The sequence below is a fragment of the Meriones unguiculatus genome, chromosome 18 (assembly GCF_030254825.1).
Source record: "Meriones unguiculatus strain TT.TT164.6M chromosome 18, Bangor_MerUng_6.1, whole genome shotgun sequence".
In the NCBI taxonomy this organism is placed as follows: domain Eukaryota; kingdom Metazoa; phylum Chordata; class Mammalia; order Rodentia; family Muridae; genus Meriones; species Meriones unguiculatus.
The window spans coordinates 37783964-37811841 of record NC_083365.1 but is presented as its reverse complement, the minus strand read 5'-3'; the positions used below and the strand labels follow the sequence as shown (position 1 = coordinate 37811841).

The window sequence follows — 27878 nt, the reverse complement described above, 5'->3', positions numbered from 1 at the left end:
GTTTGCATAATAGAATAAGAGAAACCATGAGGAAAAAAGAAATGAAATTTTTCCTCCAAACCATGCAAGGCCATCTTGTTCCTAAGTCATTTTCAGCACTAGGCTGTAATGCAGCCCTTGTAGACCAAGGTCTTCTATGGATGCACAAGCAGGATCCTGGGAGGCACTGGCAACAAGCAGTAGAACATCTTTTGAGGCACCATCAGGTGACTAGAAATCTCCAGTGATTTGTCTTATGAGTGCTAGAAGATGGGCCTCTGAGGGCAGAGAGGCTTTGATGAAGGAAACAAAGTGTCACGTTTGGGTCCCCTTCTAGTGCGTCAAGTCACAACCTGCTCATGTACAGGGCAGATATCAGAGATTCCTTATAAATAGGACCTTGGCCTTGGAGCCGCTCCTATCAGCAAACTCTGCTCCACTGTCAGCAAATGCAGTCAGTTTATCTCATGGGAAAGTCAGTGAAACTGGGGGACGGGAGGACATCGCTTGTGGGCGTTCTCAGTTTTGAGCTTCAAAGAGGGAACAGAGCTGAGTGTGGTAGTAGGCATAATCCCAGCCTTCAGAAGAATGAGACAGGAGGGTAGTACCACACTCAGCCCTGCCTGACTAGGGGCCTGCCCGATCTATATAACAGGACCCTGTCCCTCCCCTACCACCCACCAGTCTCTACCTACCTCCACCTTGCCACCAAGAAAGAAAGAAAGAAAGAAAGAGAGAAAGAAAGAAAGAAAGAGAGAAAGAAAAAGAAAGAAAGAAAGAAAGAAAGAAAGAAAGAAAGAAAGAAAGAAAGAAAGAAAGAAAGAAAGAAAGGGAAGAGGACAAGGTTGGGGGTACCGGTGAACATATATAACCTTTTTCTTATCTTTTCTTGGAAAGCCCAGGGCAAAAGGGCTGTGATGAACAGCAATTGCAGTTATTGATGATTTTACCATGAACCATCAAATCTGTGTCCATTAAGCATCTTTGTGGTGAGGAAAATAAATCTACCTGACTGCTAAGCGATGTTTCAGTGCTGCTTAGGTCTTTAGCAGCCTTGATTCTCTGGGAAAGAGCCCCATTCATACTGAGATATCTTTCTGCCCTTTGGCTATGGGTCTCTAGTGGGTCTTTGTCAGAAGTGAGGAAAGGAGTGGTAGAGGACCGTGGCAGACTCATTTCAGCAGAGACAGGAGACGAGCCCCTTCACAGAGGACTTAACCTTATACGACAAAGGAAGCCAAAGTTCCGGAAGAAGAGTACTTGTTCATTTTGGCTGGTAGCCTGGGGTAAAGGGAAGAGGAATAGACAAAGACAGAAGCTCAGTGAAGCCTGGAGGTGTCTTAGAAGCCCGGTAGGTAGGTAGCTTCTTGACAACCCAAGAAGCTGGGAAAAGACGAGATCCCACATGCAGCACATCACTCCTCTCAGCCCTGGCCGTCAGATGGAGTGGACCAGGTTGTATCAAGGAAGCAGGTAAAATGGAAATTGACCTGGGAAGACCACTGAGTCCTGAGTAGAAGTGTCCTGCTATGCTCAGTCCTGACCCTTTCCAGAGGTGGAGGAGGAAATTAATGTCTACAGCACACTTGTTTCACACAAGGTCCCTTTAACCTCCCACACAGAAAGAGCGAGGTACAGAAGTGTGAGTGAGTTGGATCTGGTATGGCTAGGAAAGGAGCCTTCTCCTCACCCTTGGTCCCAGGGCTCCATCTTCCTCAGCAGATTAGTACTTTAGAGAAGGTGGAGCACTTCCTTGCTGTGTGTCTCGGGGCCCCAGTGAAGCCAGCCTGAACCTCAAGTTCAGAGTTACACAGATGACCATTCAGTATGTGAGAACATGCTTGATCGTGGCTGTTTTCCCTTTCAGTCATAAATAATCCAGCAGAGGAGTTAACGGTGGTAACAGGACATTGCTGACAGCAGGGTGTCTAGGATTATAGCGAGGTCCAGTCCTGGTGAGCTCTAGAAGGCAACAATGTTGATGGTTCTTCCTTGTCCATTGTGGGGCTGTCTTCTTTGCTCTCTGATGGAGGTGATGTTGCCATACAGGTGGGGAAACGCATGATCACAACAAAAGGTTTGATGATATCAGGGCCCAGCAAGGTGCTGATCCGCAAGAAGGGACTTTGCAACTCATGTGAGCTGAGCTGGTGTCCCCACCCCGAACCCCCCTCCAATCTTTGTCTCTTTATCGGCCTTTTCCCAGCCTGCCCAACAGGCCTGATTTATCGGCATCTCAATCACTTCTGCCTTCCCTGGGGACCCCAGCCTGGCCTTGAGCCCTGAGGCAAATCAGTAAACTGGGGAGGGGTGCAGGGTAAAGAGAAGGCGTTCTCCAGCAGCCAGCTACCAATAATGTGTTGCTTAAAATGGTACGAGAAAAGCCATAGCACCCTTCTCAGGCCCCATAAGCCAGCTCTCTTAACCCCTCAGGTGAAGCCAGCACAAATCAAAAAGAATGCTGTAACAAAACCCATTGTTCTATATGTTAACTTAAAAAATAACATTTTTAAAGTACATTAAATTGAGATCTTTGTTTTCCACCCTTCACACGGACCAGAGGTGGAAGACAAATGTAATTTCTTTCAATATCTACAAGAGCAAAGGAAGGAGAAAATTTCCATGCTTCTCAGCAAAATACACGTTTTGCTTTTCAAATGAATAGACTGTTCCCATGACCTCTTCTTTCAAGGGAAATAAATTCCCTGTATTCCTAGTCTTACTCCTACCCCTCCTTCTAGCCTATATCTCTTTGTCCATTTTTAATCTTCCTCTCCTGGGAAGAATCTTCAAGGACTTCCCATAGCCTCTTCTTTCTCTTCTTCACAGAGCTGACCCCAGCAGCCCTACAAGGAGGTCAGTCCATCCCCACCCATCTCTGGCTTGTCTGGTAGTCGGCCCATCTCTGGCCCAGGCATCAGGAAGCCCAATAGGTTCTTCCCCTGCCTGCAGCCCTCTGGGTTTAGAGCTCTGCTACTTGGAAGCACTGTTACCAGGAATGGCAGGATCCCTCAGCCTTGCCAGCCTTATCTTCTTACCTGGGGGCACAAAGAGTATTCATTTAGCTAAGACTGACTCTTGTGGCTAATTAGACCCTTTAGCAGGGATTCCTCATCTGAAATCAAGAAAAGCACGCCTAGATGATAATTAGTGTTGGACTACTGTGCCTGCCTCCTGGAAGGGGCATCAGCAGGACCCCTGCTTTATGGCTGTTATTCAAGGGCATCCCTCTCAGGCCTGGATGACTCTGATAGACAAATCCTCTTAGGATGGTGGGTTTCTTTTGATCTCCCCTATTCCTACCCCTTCTTTGGGACTCCTCAAACAAAAGCTAATTCATCAAGTACTTGGGATGTGGTAGGCTACTATTTACTGCTTTGTTGAACTCTTGCTCTGTATCAGCATTGAGATTAGGGTTTTCTCTGATTTGAGGATAGCCACAGAAGAGAAGCCAAGCCCATTTTGCAGCTACAGAAACAGGTTCAGAGATTGAGAGTGGTGGTCAGCCAGCTGGCTGGTGGCATTCAGCTATTTCCACAAGGTATTCCTGGAGCACCTGAGTTCAGGCACTCCTTGCTATGAGGCACTTGTACTCTTGGTTTAGAGGAGGCAGAAGAAATTAAACTTGTAAGCTAATTAATGCAGTAATATCCAAGTGTCTCCATGGAGCCAGGGCAGAACCAGGATTCCCAGAACGTCTGAGGCTTGCAGGAGCAGGAAGTGTGGCCTTGTCAAATTGGGGAGGATCTCATTGAGCAATTAGTCACCTGAACATCCCCGAGGCTCACCACTGCTTGACAGCTACCTGTGCCTATTTTTTTAGTATTGTGCCCAGGTGCTATGTGATGCAGAGCTGTAGTTGTCAGTTAAGAGGTTCCTAGGAGGTTGGATTCCCAGGACTGGAGCAGTTGCAACCCTCCTCCAAGGGGCGGGGCCAGCATGGCACCACCCTTTCCCAGCCTCAGATGGACGTAGTGCTTAGTCTTGTTATCAGGGAAAGTAACCCGGGACTCTCTAGATGGGGAAGTCCTGGGTCATTTACCCACTCTGAGGTTCTGGTTACAGTCTCTGCTCTCAGAAGGCCAGGGAGGGGAGGAACCCTAGCAGTTTTCGGTATCCACTGTGCCAGGTTCCTGCTTGAGTACCCAGCCCCTCCCTCCCCCTGCCTCCCTGAGTCAGTCAGCTGTCAGCTGTCTCAGCCAAGGTGTCCACAAATAGCTTCTCTGTGTGATCTCACCGGAAGCTCATCTGAGTGACTCATTATTCCTTTTCAGTTCTTGCCTCCTTGGGGAGGGTGGGAAATACTCCTACCTCAGGTCCTACTGCAGCAGAGGAGGAGTCAGGAAGGGGGGGAAATCCCTTACTGAGCCACAATCTTAAACGAGGGAGACAGCTGCCAAATCTGTAGTAAGGTTCGTGATGAAAATAAGAGAGAAAGGAAGAGATTCTCTTGGGGCTGGAGACATGGCTCAGTGGTTAAGACCTCTGCTTTTGAGAGGGTCCCAGGTTCAGTTCCTAACTCCCACATCAGCCAGCTCATAGCTGCCTGTAACTGCAGTTCCAGGGACTCTGAAGTCTTTTCATTTCCATGGGTACTTGTACATACTTGGTACACATACGTACACTTAGCCATATATATACAAATACGAATAAAATAAATCTTTTCAAATGCCATTCATTAAAGCAACTCTATAACAGAGCAGTCGGTGACTACTGACAGGTCAGAGAAAGGCAGTCAATCACCAACTTACAGGAGACTTCCATATCTACTTCCTGGCCAGAGTTACCATTTCTTGAGCCACTCTTGTCTTCCAGGCACCATACAGTTATCACACACTCTGCACATTACCTTAGGTATTTGGAGCCTTGATAAGTGACTAACCCAGTATTGAAAGCTCTGTATGGCTGCTGGTTCTTCAGTTGTCTCAGCCTGGTTTATAACTGCATCATCTTTGAAATGAAAGCACCTTTGCTGGATAAGTATAGAAGGAGGACTGCAGGCTTAGTTCATCTGGGTACCTTCTTGCTTTCTCAGAAATGATTGTGGCAAGGATGGAGAGGCAGAGTGTGCTTTCAGATGTTAGCTTTCATGTGTCTATCCACACTGAAGCACTCTGGGGGCTTCTCCTGAGAATGCTGTTCCCTTCCTGCTAGGTTCCAACCAGGAGCCCTGCCACTGACCCCTGCACATGTGTGAGCTTTGGAAGAGAGGAGGGTGGACCGTATGGAGAAACACAATGCTGAGGCAGGTCACAGTAACCCTCAAAGATATTTAAAGACCGGAAAATGCCTTTTGTGTAATGAGTAAAATAAAACAATATGGTAATCAGGCATGGTCATATGCATCTATGAGAGTTGGAAGCCAATTTGGGTTACAGAAGGAAACCCTCATTCCCTCCCCCCCCAAAAAAAACCCCTAAAGACAGTTACAAAAAGCCAGTATTGTATGATTTCATGTGTGTGAAATGCTCAAAATGAGAGTTTGGGTTTTTCTGGGGTGGAGGAGGTAGAAAAGGGAAATTTACTATGATCGTATACAAGTTCCTTTTAATAGTGGCAAACACATTCTGAACTAATGGTTATGATTACAACCATGGCTGTACAAAAAGGTCACTGGATTGTTCCTTTGAAAGAATGAGTTTTACACTTCGGTTTTTAAAAAATGACCAACTGGAACTGAATGCTGGGCCCAGTTTCCCTATACTTGGAGTGCTGAGAATGCAAACCTATGCTTACAAGCTGCGTTGTGTCCCGTGGTTTATTCAGCCCTCTGGGATGTGGATTCTCTAATGTTAAGATTAGGGTTCCACTACCTACAGGGTGCTTAAAAGTGAGCTATGACCTTATTGCTCAGGTCCTGTGCTCCTCCACGGTGGACAGTCTGTACTCTCTAAGGAAGCAGCGTTGTCATTTGTTTGAAGGTTCTTGGTTTTGGTGTCTCTCCCCATGTAGGACAACATGCATGAATGAGGGTGGAGTCTAGAATTAGAGTGGGATGGACCGTCTTTCCTGACTAATTCCAGTGTTTATTTGAGGCAGGACAAGTGAACCAGACAGTCTTGTTTTGGAAATGTCACCAGGCATCACAGGTATTTGTCTGTCAAGCAGAATCTTTCTTCCCTGGCCTCGTCTCCCTGTTTCTTTTTGAGGCAAAAGCATAAAGATGTGAGGGTGGGCCCTGCAGTCTGTAAGCCCTATGCGGACACAGAGTTGTCGTATACAGCCAGCCACACCAGCTGTAACAGTGTGGGCACTGTCTACTGACCCCTCATCGCTCTGGTCTGTAGGTTCATCTTTGGCTCAGGATCAGACTGAGAAATCAGTCTTGGGAAACCAGGCTGCCAGGTCTTACTCTTTCCCTTCTTTGCTGAAGCAGTCCCACTCTGCCTCCCTGTTGGCCGCCTCCACAATAGTCATGCCACCCCGAGACTCTGAAGCCTCCCCTTAACCTATAATTCCACCTGAAACCAAGGCCGTTATTCTCAACGTACTATTGAGAGTATCTCAACTATTCTTTTCTTTCTTCTTTCATCATTTCTGTGGGGTTTTGTGGGCGGCAGGGGCAGGGGCACAGCATGCTTGTGGAGGTCAGAGGACATCACATTGTCTCCGTCGGTCCTCCCTCTCTAATAATGCTGTCATTCCCGCTTCACAATTGAGTAAGCTGAGGCTCAGAGAAGACATCCCTTGTCTCAGGCTACCCTGTAGGTATGGCTAGGGCTGTGTAACCCATGAGTACTGCATTGCTGTAGGAAATGCTCTGGAAGAAGAGGCACTGGGTTGAAGGGGAAGGCAGCAAAGATGAAGAGCATTAAATGAGAATGTGTTGCTGGCCTGCGCCGAAGATAAGCTCTCTTGAGAGAGTTAGGGGTCAAGGACCAGATCTTTACGTGGCCATGTGGGGAATTAAAGGGAGACACACAGCAGAGCAGGAATGGGATGACTGTTCTAGAAAGTATGGCTAAGTCCCAGTGACGGATGGATGAGTCAGGGGTAAGCACCCTGGGCAGGGTCAGAGGCCAGTGTCTTCTGTAGTCCCTTCCAGCCATGGATATTGGTTTTTGCAGTTTTAGGGGAGTATTAAATCGTGTGTTTGTCACTGAAGGTGTAGTACAAAGAAGTTTTTTGGAATTTAGTCAAGAGGGTAAAGGACTCTGACTCTCTCTCTTCCGCCATGTAGCAGTGAGCTGAAATGCGCACAGTACTTACGATGTGCCGGCTCACAGAGCACTTCCATTTTTGTGAGACTTGAGATGTGCTGACTAGCCAGTGATGCAGGTAGTAGGGGTCAGCCTTGGGAGCAGGAAGACACCAGCAAGAGATGCCGTACATTGCCTGGTCCAGGGAAACACCCCTGGAAAGAGAAGGCCATGCTGAAAGTGGGAGAGAGTTCAGGCAGGCAGTACCTGTGCTGTGGTAACAGTGACAGTGAAGGTCCAGAACTGAAGGGCTTCACATGTAGATGTAGGAGGTGAAGGCCCATTGACTCATGTTCGGGTTGGTCTGTCTCCCTACCAATCCCCAGACTGTCCTGGAAATCACAGTGGAGGCCAGGTCAGGACAAGACAGGCTAGAGTGGAATGCTGCCACAGAACTGCAGGCAGCCCAGAACTGGGTGACCCTAGCAGCAGACCAGGACTAGAAGTTACTTTCACAGTGAGGCTCATGCTAATGTCCTAATGTTGCACACCAGTAGATCTGGATTGCCCTCCTTCACACAACACAAATTACATACTTGGGAGCTACACAAAAGGAGACTTCATCACCTAGCATCAAAACAAAGTAAGACATCCTATCCCCTTGCCTCATGTGGCCCATTGACTTGGCCTGCAGGTGGTAGTCTACCTACAACCAGCCCAGCCAGTTTTCCTTCCTCCAGTGTACTCAGTGGAGAATTAAAAGTTTCCATTAAAAAGAAAGAAAGAAGAAGGAAGGAAGGAAGGAAGGAAGGAAGGAAGGAAGGAAGGGGGAGGGAAGGAAGGAGGAAAGGAAAGAAGGAAGGAAAAGAAATGAGAAGGGGAAAGAAAGATTCCATATTGTTGTGAGAATTCCTCCCCAGGTAGATGTAAACAAAAGTAAACAATATCTACCCCTCCTTGTAAGGCCCCAACAACAAACCAAAGTACAGTTTTCCAGTAGTTCACCCTGGGAACCACTGAGAGTATTAGGCTTACTTATAGAGCATGAGTGAGGGGTACTGGGAGGAGCATGGGTGTGTGGTTACTTTCCTATTGCTGTGATTAAAATGCCATGACCAAGGCAACATATAGAAGAAAGATTTTATGTGGGATTATGGTTCCAGAAAGATAAGGGTTAGTCATGTGGGATGCAAGCAGCAGTCAGACTTGGTGGCTGAACAAGAACTGAGAGCGCACACCTTAAAGCACAAGCAGGAAGCCAAGAGTGTGAACCAGGAATGGCCCATGTCTTTTAAACTCTCAAAGCCAGTCCCCAGAGACATACTTCCTTCTGCAAGACCACACCTCCTAAATCTACACAGATATCACCACCCACTGGGGAATAATTATTCAAATACCTCAGACTATGGGGGACATATAATTCCAACCCCCATAGGGAGTGACCCCAAAGCAGCTGCACTGGAAAGTCTTCACCCAGCATAAATAATGGCTCCCCAATGGCTGTGTAGATAGGACTCCTCTTTAGTCTTCCCCAGGCTATATACCCTAGTTCCTTCCCAAGACCTGAGGCCACATAGTTAGGGCAGAATTGCATACAAATGACTGGGAGTAGTGGTTAGCTACTAGATCAGGTTCCAGGGGCCCTCCCCACTCTCTCCTTCTGTGAGGAAATTATCAACAGTCCATATGCCCAAATCAAGCATGACTGCCAGTTGCAAGCAGGTACAGAAGACCTGATAGAGATGGCATCTGAGGAGCACACTCCATAAGACGCATAGGTTGTCTCATTCAAAGGCAGGGAAGCCACAGCAAGCTGTGTGAAGGGCTTGCAGGCTGCCTTTGCTTTGGATAGCTGCCAGCCCTGCTCCAGCCAGGAGGGCTGATTCACCATTTCCATTAGATCCTCGTCAGTGTTGGTGGGCAGATCACAGGCAGCCTCAAAAGCTCACTCTCCGCTCATCCATGTGCATTTATGGCCCCACAGGGAGCAGCTTTTTAATGAGCCTAATGTGTGGCTGCAAATAGGAGCTTGTAAAACTGACAGCAAGGGGCTTCAGGCCAAAGCCCGAAGTTGCAGCTCAAATATACAGTGACCTCTCACAATCTGTAGTCGACCAGAACTCCTCCCTGCCAGGACAGCAGGACAGAAGCGCTCTCCAGGGAAGAATGGCCCTTCCAACAGGCCTGTCTCCAGCCTCTCTTTTCCCCTAAACTAAGCTTACCCATACAGGTTGTGTGTGCAAAGCATCCTAGACTTGGCTTTCCCAGGAGGATTGGACTCCTCATGTGCAGGCCTCTGTGCATGGCCAGGGCAAGAAGCCAATATAGCTAAAAGCCCCCAAGGCTCCTATCAGAACCTGGGCCTACCTTCAGCCCTAAGTAGCCTCATGAGGGAGCAAGTCATCATGATCCTGCATGTGAGAGACAAAACTGTAAGAGTTCTTGAAAATAACAGGAAAAAAAAAGAAAAAAAAAAAAACAAGATGACCTTGGGTTTTGGGTGGGCAGGTTCTCAGAGGACACCAAAACTGCTATTCGTGTGAAAGAAAGGTAAGCTGGATGCATTAAAATTCAGAACTTCTAGGGATCAGGGACATAATTCAGCTGATGAAGTGCTTATACAAGCATGAGGACCTGAGTTGGCTCCACAGCCCACAAGTAAAACTCCTGCTTAGGAGTGAATTTCTGCAATCCAGCCCTGGGAAGCAGAGACAGGAGGCTCCTTGCCGTCATTCACCAGCCAGCAGAGCCGTATCAGTGAGCCCTTGTTCACTGAGAGACCCTGCCACTACATAGATAGATAGACAGACAGACAGACAGACAGACAGATAAGGTAGAGAGAGAGTAAGGAAGACACCTGATGTTAACCTCTGTCTACACATGCACACATATACACAGACACATACATGTGTATGCATGTGCACAGACACACTCATGCACATATGGACATGTATATACCACACACATTTTTGTAAACTTCTGCTGGGCATGACATATATCTATAATCCTAACACGAGAAGTAGAAGTGAGAGGATCAGGAATGCAAGGCCAGCTTTGGCTACATGGTAAGTCTGGGGTCAGCCTGAGCTCACCTGTCTCAAAATAACAACAGAAATTGCTCTGCAAGTTACACTTTCAAGAAATAATAATGAAAAAAAAAAACACAAACAGGGAGAAAAATATTTGCAAATGGCATATCAGATAAAATATTGTTATCTAAAATATACGGAGAACTATGCACACTCAACGGGAATAAAACCGAGAACCCAGTGTTTGAATGGGCCAGGCCTTGAGGATGTGGCTCGGCGGTAGACTGCTCGCAGGGCTTGGACCCTGGGTGCAGTCTTCAGAATTCCAAAAATTTCAGCTAAAATGAACTAGAGACTTTATCAGATACTTCACCGGAGAGAAGCGATCGTGGCAAGTAAGTGTACGCCAAGACCCTGCTTATCAACTATTGAGAAGTGCAGGCTGCAGCAGCAAACAGATACTACTTCACACCTGTCGGAGTGGCCAAATCCAGAGTCCTGACGCCGCCACGTGCTGGAGGAACCCCCGCACACTGCTGGTGGGAGTGCGCAGTGGCACGGGGAGAGTTTCCTTGCAAAAGTAAATATACGCTTAGCAGACAGTTCAGTGATTGCACTCCTTGGTAATTCCCCAAAGAAACTGAAAATGTCTGCCCACACAGAAATCTGCTCACGGATGTTTGTAGACAGTTTCTCCACAATTGCTGAAACATGAAAGCCGTGGAGTAAGTGAATGAGTAAACAAATTCTGGTACATCCAGTCAGATGAAATGCTGTTCATGGTTGGCCTAGCCATCCGTGAACTACATGGAGGGAAATTAAAATGAGCCAGATGTGGTTTTACACACCGGGAATCCCAGCACTTGAGAGGCAGAGGAAAGGAGGGTTGAAAGTTCTCGGCCAGCCTGGGATTCTTAGAACCTGTCTCAAAAAGGGAACCAGGCCTTGGGGAGATGACTCAGGAGTGTAAGCATCTGCCATGCAGGCATGAGGATCAGAGTTCAGATCCTCAGAATTCACGGACTTGCCAGTGAGCCTGGCAGTCCTGCCTGTAATTTCAGCCTTGGGAGGCAGAGATAATGGACCCCACAACCTGATCAGCAAGATCTGATCCTTTCTCCAAGCAGCTGAGATGTTGCCACCTCCAGGAGGCCTTCCTTAGCTACCACACCTGAGTACTTTGACTGAGAGCTTGTTTCCCTCCTGTGAGGCTCTACTGCAGCCCTCTGGGCACCGTGCTGACGTAGCAGGTATACTCTCTGCCATCACTGGGCTGCATGCTCCTGAGGGCATGCTCTTTCATGTCTGTCCCTGGAATACAGCTGCTTTTCACAGGGCAGAGGATCAACAACAATCCTGAATACACGAATGAATGAATGTAGAATAAACGATACATAGAACAAGATTATTTATGAATAAGAACTGTCATAGTCTTTAAAACTTAGCAGAGTAGTGTGGCTTTGGGCCCTTCCTCTGATGGTGTTAATCTCTTCCTCGGATGGTGACCTTTGAAATTATTGAAGCCATTCATAAAAGTATTCCTACTTACCACACACTTACTGCATTGTAGGCCTTTCACTGCGCGCTCAGCTATCCAACCTCTTTGAATCCTCAGTCAACCTTGGAAGCTATTGTTAGGCTTCCTATATGGATGAAAGGTTGAGGTTCAGAAAGGTGAAGTTAACTACTTCAGAGTTACACAGCAAGAAAGTGGCCAGGCTGTGCTCAGAACCCTTATCTCTGTGACTCATGCTTCTAAATTACCTGGGGGAGTTTAGTGATCAAACTCCTTTGGAAGTAGAAGCAAAGCTGACAGCAGCAAATGTGTTTCCTAAGCAGGACTCTAGTGCACGGCATTTCTGACTAACACATTCATGTTCTATTAATAACTGCCTTGGCCACCTGCCCCACACCTTGTGATAATTGCCCCTTTTCACTCCCCAAGGAGTGAATGATTTGTGCTTGTTCCCTTTCTGCACCAGCTGACATTGGGAGGCCCCGCTCTTCTCTTAGGCTTGGCAACACCACTCCCTACCCAACCAGAGGTGCAGCTCAGGACTGATTCCCTGCAAGAGTGTGGAAAGTCATGCTGCCTGCCTGCAGACAGTGTAGAGCTACGGTCATTTTCTCCAGCTGCAAGCCTGTTGTGGGCTACAAGAATTGTTCCAGATCTTGTGTTCAGATCCCCAGTGCTTTGCAGCTTGCACAGGCCACAGAGGAGGACCAGCTGCAGCATGGCTGTGAATAATGTACCGTCTCAGAGACACATCAGGCCAGGAGAAGGGCCTTGCAGGCAGAGGATGAGGCACACAGGTGAATTTCCCTTCCAGATTAGTACCTTGAACAATGGGGGGGGGAAATCTAAAATTCTTCTTTGCAAAAAGAACTATCTTTAATGTTAAATGACTTCCATCCTAGAGTCTTTGCAGCTAAGCTATGAAAGAGTGGAAGGGTTTTTGTTGTTGCTGGTTTAGTTTTTCCTGAGAAAGAAGTTGTTTTTTGCCTTCAGTGTAAATTTTTGCACAGAGTCAGATGTGGCCCCACATCATTTTGTTCATGTAACTGTGTCATCAGTGCATATATCAAGTGGTTCTATTTGAAGAAGCGGAGAAAAAAAAATCTCTTCCACCCAGAACTGCTGAAATTAGAAAGGTGAAAAGAATAGTTGAAGTCTGTGTTCTCAAAGAATATGAAAGAGAAGGTAGATTTCTCAGCCATTAAAGAATGGCACCTCCATGAGGATAAGGGCACAATTTTTACTGTCACTGCTATTTCCCCAGTGTCCACAAAGTGTCAAAAATAATAGGACCCAGAGAGATGACTCCACGAGTAAGAGCCTTGTAGAGGAGCTGGGTTCGGTTCTCAGCACTGTCTCAGCTGGCTCACAGCAGACAAACTTCAGTTGCAGGGGGTTCAGGGCTGCCTTTTGGCCTCCAAGGGTACCTGAACTCACTTGCACCCACCCACCCATACATAATTGAAAATAATTTTAAAAATATGTAACAATGACAGCATAAACATTCGTTCTGAATGTAAATTATTATTTAAGAATGTCTTTTAACAATTCCGATCGTGGGCATTTTATTGCTATAAAGTCTTAAGGAATCAACTTTTGAATTTTTTTGTTACAAATGATATGCACAGATATTTTGCTCAACAGTTCAGACAGACTTTATTTTCATCCTGTTACACAGAAATCATTAATCAATGTAAGGATAACATATGGTATACACTCTTTATTCATGCGTTAATATATTCCAGTTAAGTACTTTAATAATTGTGGGTTTGTCCAATATTTATTAGACAATATTTCAAGCACTTGGCTTAAAAACATTTGGGTGGTTTTTTAGACAGGGTCTCACTTGATACCCCTGGCTGGCCTGGAACTCACTATATAGCTCTCAAACTCATAGAGATCCTCCTGTGTGTGCCTTTATTTGCTTGCCCCCACCCCCCCTTTTTGGGTTTTGAGACAATAAGTTACCCACGCTGGCCTGGAACTCATTATGTAGCAGAGGCTAGCCTGAAACCCACAATCCTGCCTCTGCAGAGATGACAGGTGCGTACACCACACCCAGCTTCCTGTATGTGTCTTTTGAATGTGTTGTTTATAAGAATTAGTGTGCTTTCCCTCTGTGGGTCATGGACAGAATGTGGCAAAGTACTGTGATCATGGGGTGGGTGTTCCCTTTTTAAGAAGAGGTCATTCCAAACCTCGTGCTTCCCGGGTCACCCCAAGTTCTTGCTGTGTTACATCAATCCTTTGGAGCAAAGCCACCTAGAATCTCTCAAAAAGTATTCAAAGTAACAGCTCAGTGATTCACAGTTGGCTTTCTGTCCCGAGCTGCCTTTGTTGTGATTCTTGCTCGCTTTTCCAGAGTTCACCTGTAGGTTTCATTTCCTGAATCGGTGTGTATGGTTTAGGCGGCTTTTTCTTATTCCCTTGCAAAGACGCCAACATCAGTGAAGAGACTGTATTTGAATTGAGTTTGTGTTTCAGATGACTTAAGCAGCACCTCGTGATCTCCGCTGGCCAGTTTCCTCAGGAGCACCCAATTGTGCTATCTGTGACTAAATGATGTCTACTTGAATAGAAGGAAATGTCAGAATGCTCCCAGGGGACGCTCAGAGTCACAAGCACTGTTTTCTGGGGCAGTCTAGCGTTCTGTGGCCTTTTCCACCTCTCCATACCCTTGCCTTGTCTAGGCTTTGCTGAGAAGCTGGGAGTTCCATGGGCAAGAATAAAGCTGTCAGGGCTTTGAGCCCTACCTGGGTGAGGCTGGCGCTTGGCTACCCCTTTTCTCAGGAGAAAGTGGGTGGCTAACAACCCGAGTGTCTTCCTTCACCAGCCTTTGGTCCTGCTCCTTTAACCGCTTGGACAGTTGTAACCATATGCTATTGTTTTACTCCTTAGTGCTGAGCTCCTGGTTCCTCCATAAAACCTCATAGGAAGACAGCCTCATAATTTAGCTAGAGCGAGGCATTAACCAAAAGATGATGATTATTTGGTTTTAATTTTCGGCCTTTAAAAGAGAAAGTGGGAGGAGTCTGGTGGGAAAAGCTCTTGCCTAAAAGTCCAAGGACCTGCGAAACCTTGAATTTCACCCCTAAGACCCCCACCATGGTGGAAGAAGAAAAGCCACAGTTGTCCTCTGACTTCCATGTGCACATGGGGGCAGATCAATCCTACCCCCCCATACGCTCACTCACACAAAATAAACAAATGGAATAAAAATAAATTTTTTTAAAGATTTTATTTATTATTTTTACAACATTCTACCTGCACACCAGATCTTACTGTAAATGGTTATGAGCCACCATGTGGTCACTGGGAATTGAACTCAGGACCTTTGGAAGAACAGAGAGTGTTCTTAACCTCTGAGCCATCTCTCCAGCCCAAAAATAAATTTTTAAAGAGAAGGATGAGCTATATCTGGTGGCATAGGCCCATAATCCCAGCTTCTTTGGCAGCGGAGGCAGGAACATCACAAATTCAAGGCCAGCCCAGGCAAGTTAGTGAGACTCAAAAAGTAAGGTGAGTGTTGGAGACATAGTTCAGTAACTATCATAGGTAGTTCAATCTCCAGTACTGAAGTGGAGAAAAAGTGGAAGTGATGGGGAGAGCTGAGGGAAATTGCAATGCTGACGGGGAGGCCCAGCCACTAGAAGTATGTGTCTCCAGGATAAATAGGGAGAGTCCTGGGTACTTCCCCTTGGAGTCTGAACTGTAGTCCCTTCTTAGAGACATCGTGACTGTTGCTGAGTTTGCACCCCGCTTTGCCATTTTCTAACAAGGCTTTAGCATGTGACCCAGCCCATGTAAACCCATGTCCCGCAGGAGAATGAGGCACTGCAGTAGTTACTGGTAGATCTTTGTAGGGGCTCAAAGGCTTGCCTGCCCCACTTTGGGCATTTATTGCTCACTATGGTCAGCATTTGGCTCTCAGACTCAGTTTAGATACGCTGCTCCATGTGCTTGTACACACAAACACTTCTCTCTCCTTGTCTCAGAATGTTGTCCTCATTCGAACTCTTGGTTGTCACAGATCTCCATGCGATAGACTGGCCCAGAAATTAGCTGTGCATTTGGTTAATCTCAATGAGTCATTTTCATTACATTCATGACTGACAGTTTTTCAGGCGTATTTCAAGCTACTTTCAACTTTCTCTTCTCATTTTGTTCCTCTTTCCTTTGCCTCATGTGGCACCCATGCCCTCGCCTCGGAGCTTAGACCGTCACGATAAAGCTTTTTAGGATCCACTGTCTTGTGCTCCATTTGAATCTCTTCAAATATTATCCCTCCCTGTCTTTGCTTCTTAGTACTTTATCCTAGGATGACTAATACACAACAACCGGGTGTTAAATTTTCTATATATAAAATTTCATCTCCAGCTGAGCATGGTCATAAGCTTATAATTCCAGCACTTGGGATATCGAGGCAGGAGTTCAAGGTTATCCTAGAACTACAGTTTGCAGCCATCTTAGAATACATGAGACCCAAAACAAACAAAATAAACAAACAAAACCAAAACACATAAACTCCTTACCACCACCACACCAAAATCCAAATCAGAGAGTAGAAACACGTTTTCAAGGGGAGTGGGATTCTGCAGAAAACCATTTTGTGGGGCAGTGTAAATTGTGTCTTTAGAAACTTATAGATTGAGCTCCTTCCAAGCTCCTAGCTTCTGTTTCCTCTCAAGAGCAGCAAAAGATTAACCCTGTGTGTCCTGATTTTCATTTGAAGGATGTGGGATGGGTGGTGAGGGTCCCTGAGCTGTGCAGGGAAAAAGGTGCTGCACTCACAGACCTTCAAAGAGGCTTACCCCATAGGAGTCATTTGTAAGTCTAGGGAGAATGCTGGTAATGGGTTGTTGAGATTGAAGGGCAGTTATGTTACAGCCTTGCTGGCTTTGGGGTGAAGTGCTGGAAAAATCTAAACTACATTCAGTCCCACAGAAAAAATACATTTTTATATTTAATATTGTCAGAATGGGAGGTGGGGAATAGTATGTACGGATACACATACACACACGTGCTTACGTATGCACATGTACACACAGGTGCTATTATGACTGTGAATGAAATGAACACCGAGGAATCAGCAATCGACAGTTCTGTTTATTGCCACTGTTGACCACTTAAGAGTTAAAGACTAGAGTGGTAAAAAGGGGGAAGGGCTTGAGGGGTTCACTCAAGTGCTAGAGAAGACTTCAGATGCCTTCATATTAGTCCTGTATTTCAGCTGAGATACAGTTGAAATGGTCTTCTTTTCCTTTGAACTGAAATTCTGGTTTGTCAACATGGTGTGCCGCCCTTCTGCTCCTGGTATGTCATTGCCTGAGAGAGACTGCGCCTCTGCAAGCAGAAACCAGGTTTCATTCCTGGGCGGTACCTACTTGTGAGAAGGCGGGTTCCCAGGCTTCAGGGTGGTAACCTGAACTCAGCACCACCCTCTCTGGGCACTAGTGAAGAATCACCTGGGAAGAGAATGTCCCCACCCCCACCTACAGACTAGAGTCAGCCGAGAGAGCTGCCCTGGGCCTCAGCTCAGGGAAGAAACACTCCGGTGGGCTGGGCTTCCCGACTACTGACATCCTGGGGGACACGCTGAGAATTTTGCCACTTTACTAGCAGAAAATTACTCCTCACCTCTCTGTTTCAGAGAAGGAAAGAAAGATATGTCTGATTTTTGCCTGGGCAAAGGCATGTGGATTTCTACATGAGGGCAATGAGAAGGCTTGGGAGAGTTCCAGATTGAGGGCAGTGAGGCCAGTGAGCACCACTGGCAATGACAAACTTTTTGAAAACTCGAGGTGGTGAAAGCAGTAAGGCCTGGTGCCTGATCGGTGGCATGGGAGGAGGAGAGAATGGAGAAGGATAACTCAGAGATCTCTTGTTCGGCAACTGAGTGGATGCATTACTGTCGGGGATGGAAGAGTGGAGGAGGAACAAGAAGAAGGCTCCTGCTTTGGGAAACAAGATGAGTTCTAAGATTCAAGGATTGGGCAACCATAATGAGAAAATCTGACTGGGAGAAGTTTATGGCTCTGTGTGGGTTTGTGATTGCAGTGATGGCAGAGCTGGGTAGAGCCCTAGAAGCTTACTGACTGCCTGGCCATCTACCTGGCCTGCAGGGCAAAGTTCAAGCCAAAGAGAGACCCTGACTCAGAAAAAAAAATATGGAAGACCTTGAGAACCAATATAATCTATAACCGGTTGTCCTGCTGCATTTTGTCATCTGTGAGAAGGGTAAGCACAGCACGCCATGAAGTCCTGAGGGACTAAGTGAAATACTTCATGTGCGCTGCTTTTCATAGGGCCTGACACAGAAACTAAATAAATCGGCTGTGGTAGGAACTGGAGCGGCGGCTCCATGAGTAACAGCACTTGCTGTGCAATGGTGAGGACCTGCGTTTGAAACCTCACGATCCATGTTAAATTGGATGTGGCTGCAAACGTACCTGTAACCCAAGAGGTTCACTGAGGCTCTCTGGTTACCAGCAGAACTCCAGGCTAGGTAAGAAACCCTGTCTCAGGGGAATAAGGTAGAGAGTGGGAGCACAGGACACTGGGTGGCCTCTTCTGACCTCCGTATGTAAGTTCACTCAAACCTGTGTGCACATGCATCCTGCACACACAGTCTACATACACACAAAAGATTTCAAAGTCAGCTTTAAGCCTGCATTATTTTCCTTGCTGGAAGAATAAAATATAAAATAGATAGAATACAGTCCCTTAAAAGCAAAAGATACTCATGCCAGAGCTGCTGTGATTCTGATATATATACACACATATATGTACATCTGTGTATGCATGTATATATATGTACATATGTGTGTATATATACATATGTATATGTGTGAATATACACCAATATATATTGGTTTCTCGAGATAGGGTTTTTCTGTAGCCCTGGCTGTACTGGACTCACTATGTAGATCAGGCTGGCCTAGAACTCACAAAGAACCGCCTGCTTCTGCCTCCTGAGTGCTGGGATTAAAGGTGTGAACAGGTTCGTTAATTCTTTTGCCACAGTATGAAGTGAAAGCCTCATTGGGTATCTGACAACTGACAAAATAGGAAGTTAGTAACAGAGTTGCCTGCTCCTGTTACCAGATCTAGTAACATAATATTTCTCACTAGGAACCCTTTGACAAGTCGGCTGAATTTCCTATGCCCTTGCCTTAAGCACTGCAAATGTGATCCACATGTCCCCAGCGTTGTTTCTGTCAATGAAAAGGGAGAAAGGAGATGCTGCGCTGCACTAGGGCGGCCACAGAAACCCACCCCCACCCAGGCTGCTAGGCTGTGGCTCGTTCTCTTCTTTTGTTTAACTCATTGTAATGCTCGGAGCCAGCTCTAATGTGTTTGGTTACTCAGCTGTTAGAATTTCTGCTTTAGGAAACAGGACCCTGGCAAAGGTTAGAGAGTGGCCCAGCCACATGCGCCTCCTTTCATGGAAATCAATATTTGAGGAAGTGCTTTGGTTCAGGCCTTGTGGAGCCAATGCTAGCTGTGATGGGGTTAAGGGGAAGCATAGAGGAGCTAGCCTCAGCTGCTCTGGCACCGAGGAGGACGGCTAGACAGACCCCATCACTGTTCCCATAGGACCATCCAGAGAAACACAGTCAGGGAGGCCCAGGCCAGAGAAAGACTGCCATGTGCCTTTGCCCCCCAAGAGAGAAACAGCACAGGCTCAGCAGGGATCGTGCATGAGTGAAAGTGCCTGGCATTGCCCAGGTGTGTGCTCACACACATGACCCACTGAACAGGGGCAGAATGAGTCTTAGTGGTGTATTCCCTGAACTCTGGACTCCTAGGGAGTCAAGGGTGCATGTTCTAGGACCATCTCAACTGGATCTTCTGAATCCTACTCCCACTGCGTACCTGAGAAGGTTACTTATGTTCTCCCACCATCGTCTCTAGTTAACAGAGAGACCAGGTAGCCTGCCCAAGATCATGTGGCTGACCACAGGTCAGCACAGCATTTGTGAACTCCAGGGCCTACCCTAACCATCCCTCTGCTGCTGTATATCCTTGTCACATCTGTGCGTGCCTGAGAGGGGACTATAACTCAGTCTTGCACATATTCCCAAACTGACTGGCTAGACTTATATATATATTTACATAAGCAAACAGTAGGAAGAAACTTGAACAGTCCCTCACAGAAGCAGTGGCTCACAGAATTTGGGAATTCCCAACCAAGGCTCTGACTGCAGTGGGCATTTCCGTGCCACAGGTTTTGCTTTTCTGGTACATGCTGAAAAGCCGCACAGTGAGCTGGAGAGATTTACAAGCGGGCGTCCCCTGGGATGGACTCTGAAGCCCTCTTCTCTGCTGTTGAAGTGCTAATGAGAAACACTAATTGGACTTGGCCAGGGACTGAGACGGTCCCCTTCGTGGAGAGAGAGGGCAGTGTCCCTTTCCAGGGGTGTCTCCGGGCCTTCTGGGCTGAAAGAAGAAATGGGCTAAGTGGGGAAGTGAGAGGACTCTGGAGGCAGCTAGCCTTTGAAGGGGTAGGATCGTGGTCACTGGAACCGACCAAGCACCGTGCTATAGTGCCTCTGTCACCCCAGAACCCGGAAAGGAACCCTCTGTCCCGATTAAGCATGTTGAAGGGCCCCTGCACCTATAGGCCAGTTCCTTGGCAATTTCAAATTCTGTCTGTATATGGGTAAAACCCAACAAAATCAGTCTGCTTCTCTCATTGTGACCGTTGGGGCACTAGGCTGAGGAAAGACCCCATTCCCAAGGCTCAGGAGTCCTTGTCCTGTTCTGTGAGGAAAGGAGTGGGGCTGAGCCCTGGACACAGTAGCTGTGGGATGGTCTGCAGAGTTTCTCCCTGCTCCCAGTGTGTGACCTCTCCATCTTGTTCCCCCATAGGTGTCCTCTCGCTCCCAGCCTACTTCAGTCCTTATAATGGAGGGTCCCTGGGCCATGATGAGCGAGCTGACGCCTATGCTCAGCTGGAGCTGCGGACACTGGAGCAGTCCCTCCTGGCTACATGTGTGGGCAGCATCTCAGAGCTGAGTAAGTATGTGACCTGGGGGGACCCAGTGAGACAGAACTCAGGTATGTAGTCAGATGGGCCTTCCCAAGCCCCTGGTGTAAATGAGCTCCCACCTCCTTCCTCCAGCTCTCACCTGTGGCTTAAGATCTATCTATTCAAAGCCCTAGCCACTGCTTGAAACTTGAGTAAATAATTGAGTTTTCCATTCCGAGTAGAAAGTGTTAGTGTCACAAGAACAGGTGCTCACTTGCTTTTGCCCACTGCTTTTTCCAGGTGCCCAGAACTTGCCCCACACAGGTAACAGCTCCTGGTGCTCAGTGTGTGTGAGAGCGTGAGTTTGGGCCCACCTGTATGTCAGAAGGGATACACTCCGTCCCACCCAGTTTGGCTCCTGAAACTTCCCTGGGCTTGGTCTCTATTCTAACCTGGCCACTCCTTAGGACACTAAGAAAAGACATCACCATTGCATCTTTTGGGAGACAGCAGAACAGGCTGTGTCATACACCACATTGCCTGGCTCCTCCCTCTGAAACCAAAGGTTTTGCTAACCTACTCTTCAGGGGAGGGGACAGAGGTGGAGGCAGATATTTTAATTTTTGTTTCAGAGACTAAAGACCTTAATGAGGCTAGTGATACTTGGCACTGAGTGCCATGGACCTAGGATTCACCCTAGGCTTTCCATGCATTAACTCTGTGCCCAGCCAGGGCCAGCCTGCCTGGTAGGTTAGGACACTGCATTCTTACAACAGGTCCAGCTGCGTGGAGAGCTCTGGTCCTTGGGCTTGCTCTGTCTCCCTGTACCCGTGAAGCTTTAAAGAAAAGGAATGAGAAGAAAACAAAGCACTTCTCTTTAAGGGTGGCCAGATGTTAGAGGGCTTATTTTGAAGCCAGCGCCGGGCTCCAGACTCTTGCCTGCTGTTTTTATTTGATGGCTCATAATGAGGGCCGCAGCAACATGCGTGAAACTTGCAGCACCTCTAATCAAGCCTTTCATGGTTAGTAAGGGGTGAGGGCTTGTTTTCCCATGCCTGGTGGGTGGTTCTGGGCAGCAGACCAAGGTTTCCTTGAGCTTGGGATCAGTCGATTCTCATGGATGCTACAGGCATGTCCCAAAGGCACCAAGCGTCCACCTGTGCAACAGCCCAGCTGGGGTAGAACTCTATGAACAAGCTGCGCCAAGGGACCACAGATATTCCTGTACCCAATGTCAGAATAAAATTTTGCAAAACACATTCAAAATGGGAATCCAGGCAAATGAAATAAGATATGTAAAGCAAAAGCCTAAATTTTAAAAATTATTCTTAGATAAACACAAAATTACTATGGAAGTAATTGTAATTCAAACTGCCATGAAAGACATGTTTGGCCTTTTCTTTTTCTCCTTTTCTGACACAAGGTCTCTTATACCCCAGTTCAGACTCTCTCGTATATCTGAAGATGACCTTACTTCTGATCCTGCTACCTCCCTCTCCTAAGTGCTGGTATAATAGGCATGCACCACCACGTCCAAGGTTTTTTCTATGCTGAAGATCAAACCCCAGGTTCCATGCATGCTAGGGGCACTCTGCCAGATGAGCTACATCCCAGCCCTTGTGGGTGTCCTTTTTAAGAGTTCATTCTTCATTTCTAGAGCTAACCTGTGAGTTATTAACAGGTTTGTGACCACCACTAACATGTGTCCTGTCCCAGCTCACGGGCTGTACTTGGTGTGGTTATGGATGCAGCAGTCCAGAGCATGGGGTGGGGACAGGCCTAGGTCCAGCCCTGGCTAACTTCTGTGCTAGTTTGCAGCTATGACCTATCCTTGAACTCCCAGTAGCTTATTTCCTCTTTTTTTTTTTCTATAATGGAAATAAATTCCCACTTCCAAGGTGGGTCTAAAGATTAGATGAGATTTTTGCTGTGGGTTTTTTGTATTGTTTTGGTTTTGTCTATCATAAAGCTTAAAAAATAGAAAATGATGTGTTAAAAATCACCCTAGAAGAGAACCCAAGGCAAGCTATGGCTTTGGCCATAGATGGGTTGTAGAGCTGCTTAAGCTTTTACATCAGTCCTGTCTTTAGGCGTCTGTCTCTTGGTCTTAGAGAAAAGCTGCCCTTAGCAAGGGTTTAGATTGAGGAAGTCAGCTACCTCTCCTCCATCACCTTCATGGTTCTTCTGAATCTCTGAGCCCCTGTGTCCTGTTTTCCCTTAAAGGAAACTTCAGAAGCAGCTTCCTTGCTGCCTTCAGTCTCTTGCCTGATTCTGGCTGGAAATGCTCTGCCAAAGGGAGCTCCACCAATAACAATAAAACAACAATAAAAGTAATTAATGCTAATGACTTTTACCTTGTCCAGCTTTTGGAATGGGATTTCAACACAACATCTCTTTGATGCTATCTCAGACACTTTGATTTCTCTTCCTTGTAGTCCTGTGGTTCGCCAACTGTTAGGACATTCAGACCAAGGGAAAAGGAGCCAGGTTTCGGCTTTTTGCCACCAACTTAGCTGGTACTGGCTGCTGGAGGCACATCCTCCTGCTGCTTTTGATGCCAGTTTCTGCCACCCAGGCGCCCCAGGGCAGGGTTGGGATCTGGCATTGCAGAGCCAGACTCCTCTCCTCCTCCTGGAAAATATGGGGCAGTGTGTGACTGCAGGTAGTGGCCCTAGGAGGACCTCAAGAGGCTCTCAGAAAGGATGGAGGAATGGTGATAACAGGATGTCAGTGACATCCTCACCTTTAATAAGTGAGAACTTACTCACAAAGAGGTTAAGTGCTTCACATTTCTTGTTCTTTTGACTCCTCAAAATTGATTGTGTAGTGTCATCTCACCTTACAGATGAGGAAACTGAGGCTCTGATCATTACTTAGGGTACACAGAGTAGAAGTAGCTGACCTTTAATCTGAAGCCACGGAGTATTAGATTCTGCAGTCTGGGCTCTGGTCAGATGATTTGTAATCCTGGCTGAGTATTAAAATCACCAAAAGATTTTTACAAATTAAAGGTGTCAGGTCTTGCCCCAGACGAATGCAGTCAAGAGTCTCTGGACATGAGCCGGTATCAGGACCCCATTGTCACCAGCCCTTTTGTCCCAGAGTTCCCAAGCGACTACCTGTAATTTGGGGAATGAGAAGAATGAGAAGGGAAGAGACAGTGCCCACCTTGGATGGGGATAGTACCTGGGGGATTGTTTCTGGGTGGGGTGTTCCAGTTCCGGCTGTCCACCCCTGCTTGCAGCCAGTCACCATCGCCATGGCTGTACTGGGAGAATTTGGCAGTCAGTATGCTTAAGCGTTACAGTATTTGAAAATGAAACGCACGCACAAGACTACTTCTTTACTCATCAGACTTTTACTCATCAGACTTTTGTGAGCACCTTGTGTGCGGGAGACTCCACAGGGCTCTGGGAACACGAGGAAAAGCAGAACCAGACACCCATAAGCTGAGTGATGGAAGTTGGCAGAATAAAGTAATGAATTGGCTCTGCTGACTTAGTTACTTCATAGGTGCCGTTAGGACCTGATCATTGCTGCTACTCTATAGAGTTAGCTGGGTCTCTAAGGCTTCCTGTGGAAAGGGCTGCTGTGAGTTCAGGGAGGCTGACCCACAGGAGAGACCCCCAGAGCTCAGGAGGCCCGGAGGACACAAAGGCGCCACTTGTCTCAGAACAGAGGTGCCTGCAGGTGCTTGGGGCTGTTTCAGACCATCCTTTCTCAGCATTGTGGCCTCACACAATGATGGGACATTTCCTGCCAGGGCCTGCTGAGAAGTTGAAAAGACTAAGACAGAAACACAACACAGGATATGGGGACCTATGACCCCACAGATTCCAGTAAGGCAGGGTACAGCCCATATCACAGTGAAGTTCATGGGCTTTGCGGTCAACTAGCTGACAGCCCACATACTCCACCACAGATTCCCTGTGACCAGAAGATACGGGGTAAAGATACATTCAGCAGATAAGTCTCAATGCATTCCTCTAAATATGGGGATATACTTGACTCTTAGCACTGTAAGAATTAAGTTGACTTGTATTTCTAATGAATTGCATCCCCTGTGCATGGATGAGGGTCCAATGGATGGTGGTAGCCATTAACTTCCAAAGGCCCAGGGTGTTGCACATGACAGAGTAGGAGAGACTCTCCACAGAGCCTGTGCTTGGCTGGTTCCCATGGTCAGAGAACTGAGGGAGGCCCCTGGGGCGGTGAAGAGAGTGGAGATGTTGAAAAGGAAACCACATTAGCATAAATTCTGGAGGAGACAGCCCTGCCAAGTGTTTGTAATTCAGCTGTTAAGGCAAGACTGGAAATGAAAGGGAAACCAAATTGCTATTGTGCATTTAGGTGACAGTCTCCTCCTCAGCCTGTTGACTCCGGGGTAAACAGTAATTATGCTAAGCAAAGGGAGCTGCTACCCTAGGAGAATGTGGGCTGGAAACTCAGACTCCTTCCTTTTCTCCTTCCCCCTCTCCAGGTGATCTGGTCTCTCGAGCCATGCACCACATGCAGGGGCGGCACCCCTTGTGCCCAGGCACCAGCCCCGCTCGCCAAGCTCGCCAGCCACCACAGCCCATCACATGGTCCCCCGATGCTCTACACACACTCTACTACTTCCTGAGGTGTCCACAGATGGAGTCCATGGAGAACCCCAACCTGGATCCCCCGAGAATGACCCTGAACAATGAACGGTAGGTATCATTCTTGCCAAGTAGGAGATGCTCACAAATAAATGCACCTTTTATCTTCCGAGAAGCCTGGAGCTGGCCAGCAGGTCTGAAGGGTGGCCTGGGTGCTCAGACAGATGAAGGCCCATGGTATAATGTGATACTTCTTTACCCAGGGCAGATGTACCGTGGGGGTCACTGAGGCTGGGGAGTGGGCTTTAGCCTCAGTTTAGCGTGCACTAACTCTGCTCTTTGAAACTCAGTTTCCTCTACAAAATGTGACGTCCTTATAGATCTGGAAAGGTGGCAGGGGGCTGGGTGAGCAGGCACATTGAGAAAAAGTCACGAGGACAGTGGTAACTGGTCCTCTATCAGTGGTAGCTGTCACCTGTCCTAATGACAGTGCCACTGTTATAAGGGACCTTGGGAATGTTCGGCCGCATCTGCTTGCTGGAGCCATGGTAGATTTTTCTTGTCTTCAGGGCCCCGCCCTTTCTAAGCTGAACATGTCTGCACGTTGTGGACTTCCCAAGAGTGATCCAGTAAAGGGTTGAGTATGGGAAGCCTGAGTGGCCGTGTAAACTTGAGGACTGGACTCCAGTTCTAGGTCTCAGAGGCCTAACCTTTTTGAAACTTTGTGCCTAAAGGATTTTTAAACAATATACCAAAACTGGAAAGATAGCTCAATGGTTAAGAGCACTGCTCTTCCAGAGAATCTTGAGTTTGATTCTCACCCACATAACAACTCACAGTCATCCATAAATAACTCTAGTCTCAGGGGATCTGACCTCTGCCAGCACCAGGCACGCATGTGGCACACATACATACATGTATGCAAAATACTCATACGCCTAAGATAACTAAAAGACCTAAAAACTTTAATAAATAGATCTTCTTAAAAATAGACACCAAATAAGCTGGGCATGGCGGTGTGTATTTTTAATCCCAGCATTCAGGAGGCAAAGGTAAGTGGAATCTCTGAGTTCAAGGCCAGCCTGCTCTACATAGTGAGTTCTAAGACATCCGTGGCTCTGTAGAGAGACCTGTCCCCCCAAAACACAAAACAAATATGTGTATAATATTTATGTATTTTATATATTCGAAATATGTATGTATGAAGGGATATATATATATATCCCAAATAACCATAGGTGCTGCGTGTACCTTTTTCTGTGGGCTTCAAGTTGTGTTCTCCTTCATGGGAGAAACCCTCACTTGGCTTTGGAAACCCTGTTTGTACTTATTGCTACCCAAGAGGACACAGAACATAGGAAGAGCCCAAGGGGCCTCACCCACCAGAAGGAAGGTGGCCTGAGGCCTTGCCCAGCTGCCTCTGTTGTCTTCAGGTGGCATCAGCCTGCTCCACAGCAAGGCCCCCTTCTCCAGAGACTCTGCAATCAAACAGTCTGCACATGAAGGTAGAATTCTGTGCTCTGGCAGGTTACAAATAGCTTCCAGGAAGCGCTGGTTCTCCTGTGAACATATAGCAATATTTGCAGCAAAGCACGCCATGCTGTGTGGCCCAGATGGCCTGATACAAATAACAACGTCATTCATGAACCTTGAGACCTTTGTGTCAGGTTCTCAACCTCACAGTGCTTCATTTCCTCTGCTGTAAATATAGGAGTGGTAAAGAGGACCGTGAGAGGATTCCAGGAAGGCAGCCAGGGCTCAGTGAGTATTTACTGTGTATCAGACACAATGCCGAGGACTTTATGGGTGTGCGTTCATATCTTTCACATCCTACCAGGAAGGAGGTGCTCATTTTATAGATGAGTACAGAAAGACTCAGTAACTAGCCAAGACCACAGAGGCTGTGCTCAGAACCCCTGCACCATATAGCCTGTAACTGGAAGAAACATAAAACGATAGTGGCCTGGCACGTACACAGGAGTAATGATAGCAGTAAATGCTCCCATCATTGTTACTATTACTGATATCGCTATGATGTCAGCATCATTTTCTCTCTCTGGAAGGCTGAGGAGGCCCATCTGGGCCTGACCCAAAACAAGGCTACAGCTGGAATGGGAGGCATCCTGGAAGTCAGGCCCTTAGAGTGGGAGGCGGAGCCAGATTGCAGGCCCTGCACCCCAGCTGTTTCTGCTTTGTGGAGAAAGTGTTGCGGTTGCAAAAGTTGGCTGGGAAGGAGCAAGGGCTAGGCAGACCACATTAGAGATACAAGAGGAGGAGACTTCCTTGCTGTTTGGTAAGGTTCCCTGGAGGTGTGAGGCCCAGACCTATGCCAGGTCTCGGCAAAGCCAGCTTGCAGAAGGTGAACAAGTAGCTGAGCCTGCTGCCCTTGAGCTGAGCTGCTCAGCTCTCAGGCTGCAATCGCCACCTCATATCCAACAGCCTCTGGCTTTGCCCCTTGGGGTATTCAGTACTCCTTCCCCACCCCCACCCCCAAGCTCTTAACAGGCAGCATCAGGCTTCTCTATGGCAGGAGTCCATTATCTGCATGTGGTGATAGCCACTGAGTTTGAATAGTAACACAGACATGTGTATGTGTTTAGATACCAATTATCTGGAAACCACACTCTGCAGCGCAAGTCTACTGGTCACAAAGGTATTTTT

The 27878-nt window shown here is 47.2% G+C and overlaps 1 protein-coding gene across 1 annotated transcript in view; it reads left to right on the top strand.

The window, feature by feature from the left end:
* The window catches only part of Abtb2 (ankyrin repeat and BTB domain containing 2), a 155606-nt gene that overhangs the window by 95486 nt on the left and 32242 nt on the right, over positions 1-27878 (top strand). The window contains exons 2-3 of the mRNA XM_060371597.1: positions 20535-20681; positions 25115-25328. Of these exons, the coding sequence (XP_060227580.1) occupies positions 20535-20681; positions 25115-25328 (361 nt within the window). The remainder of the gene's footprint in view (positions 1-20534; positions 20682-25114; positions 25329-27878) is intronic.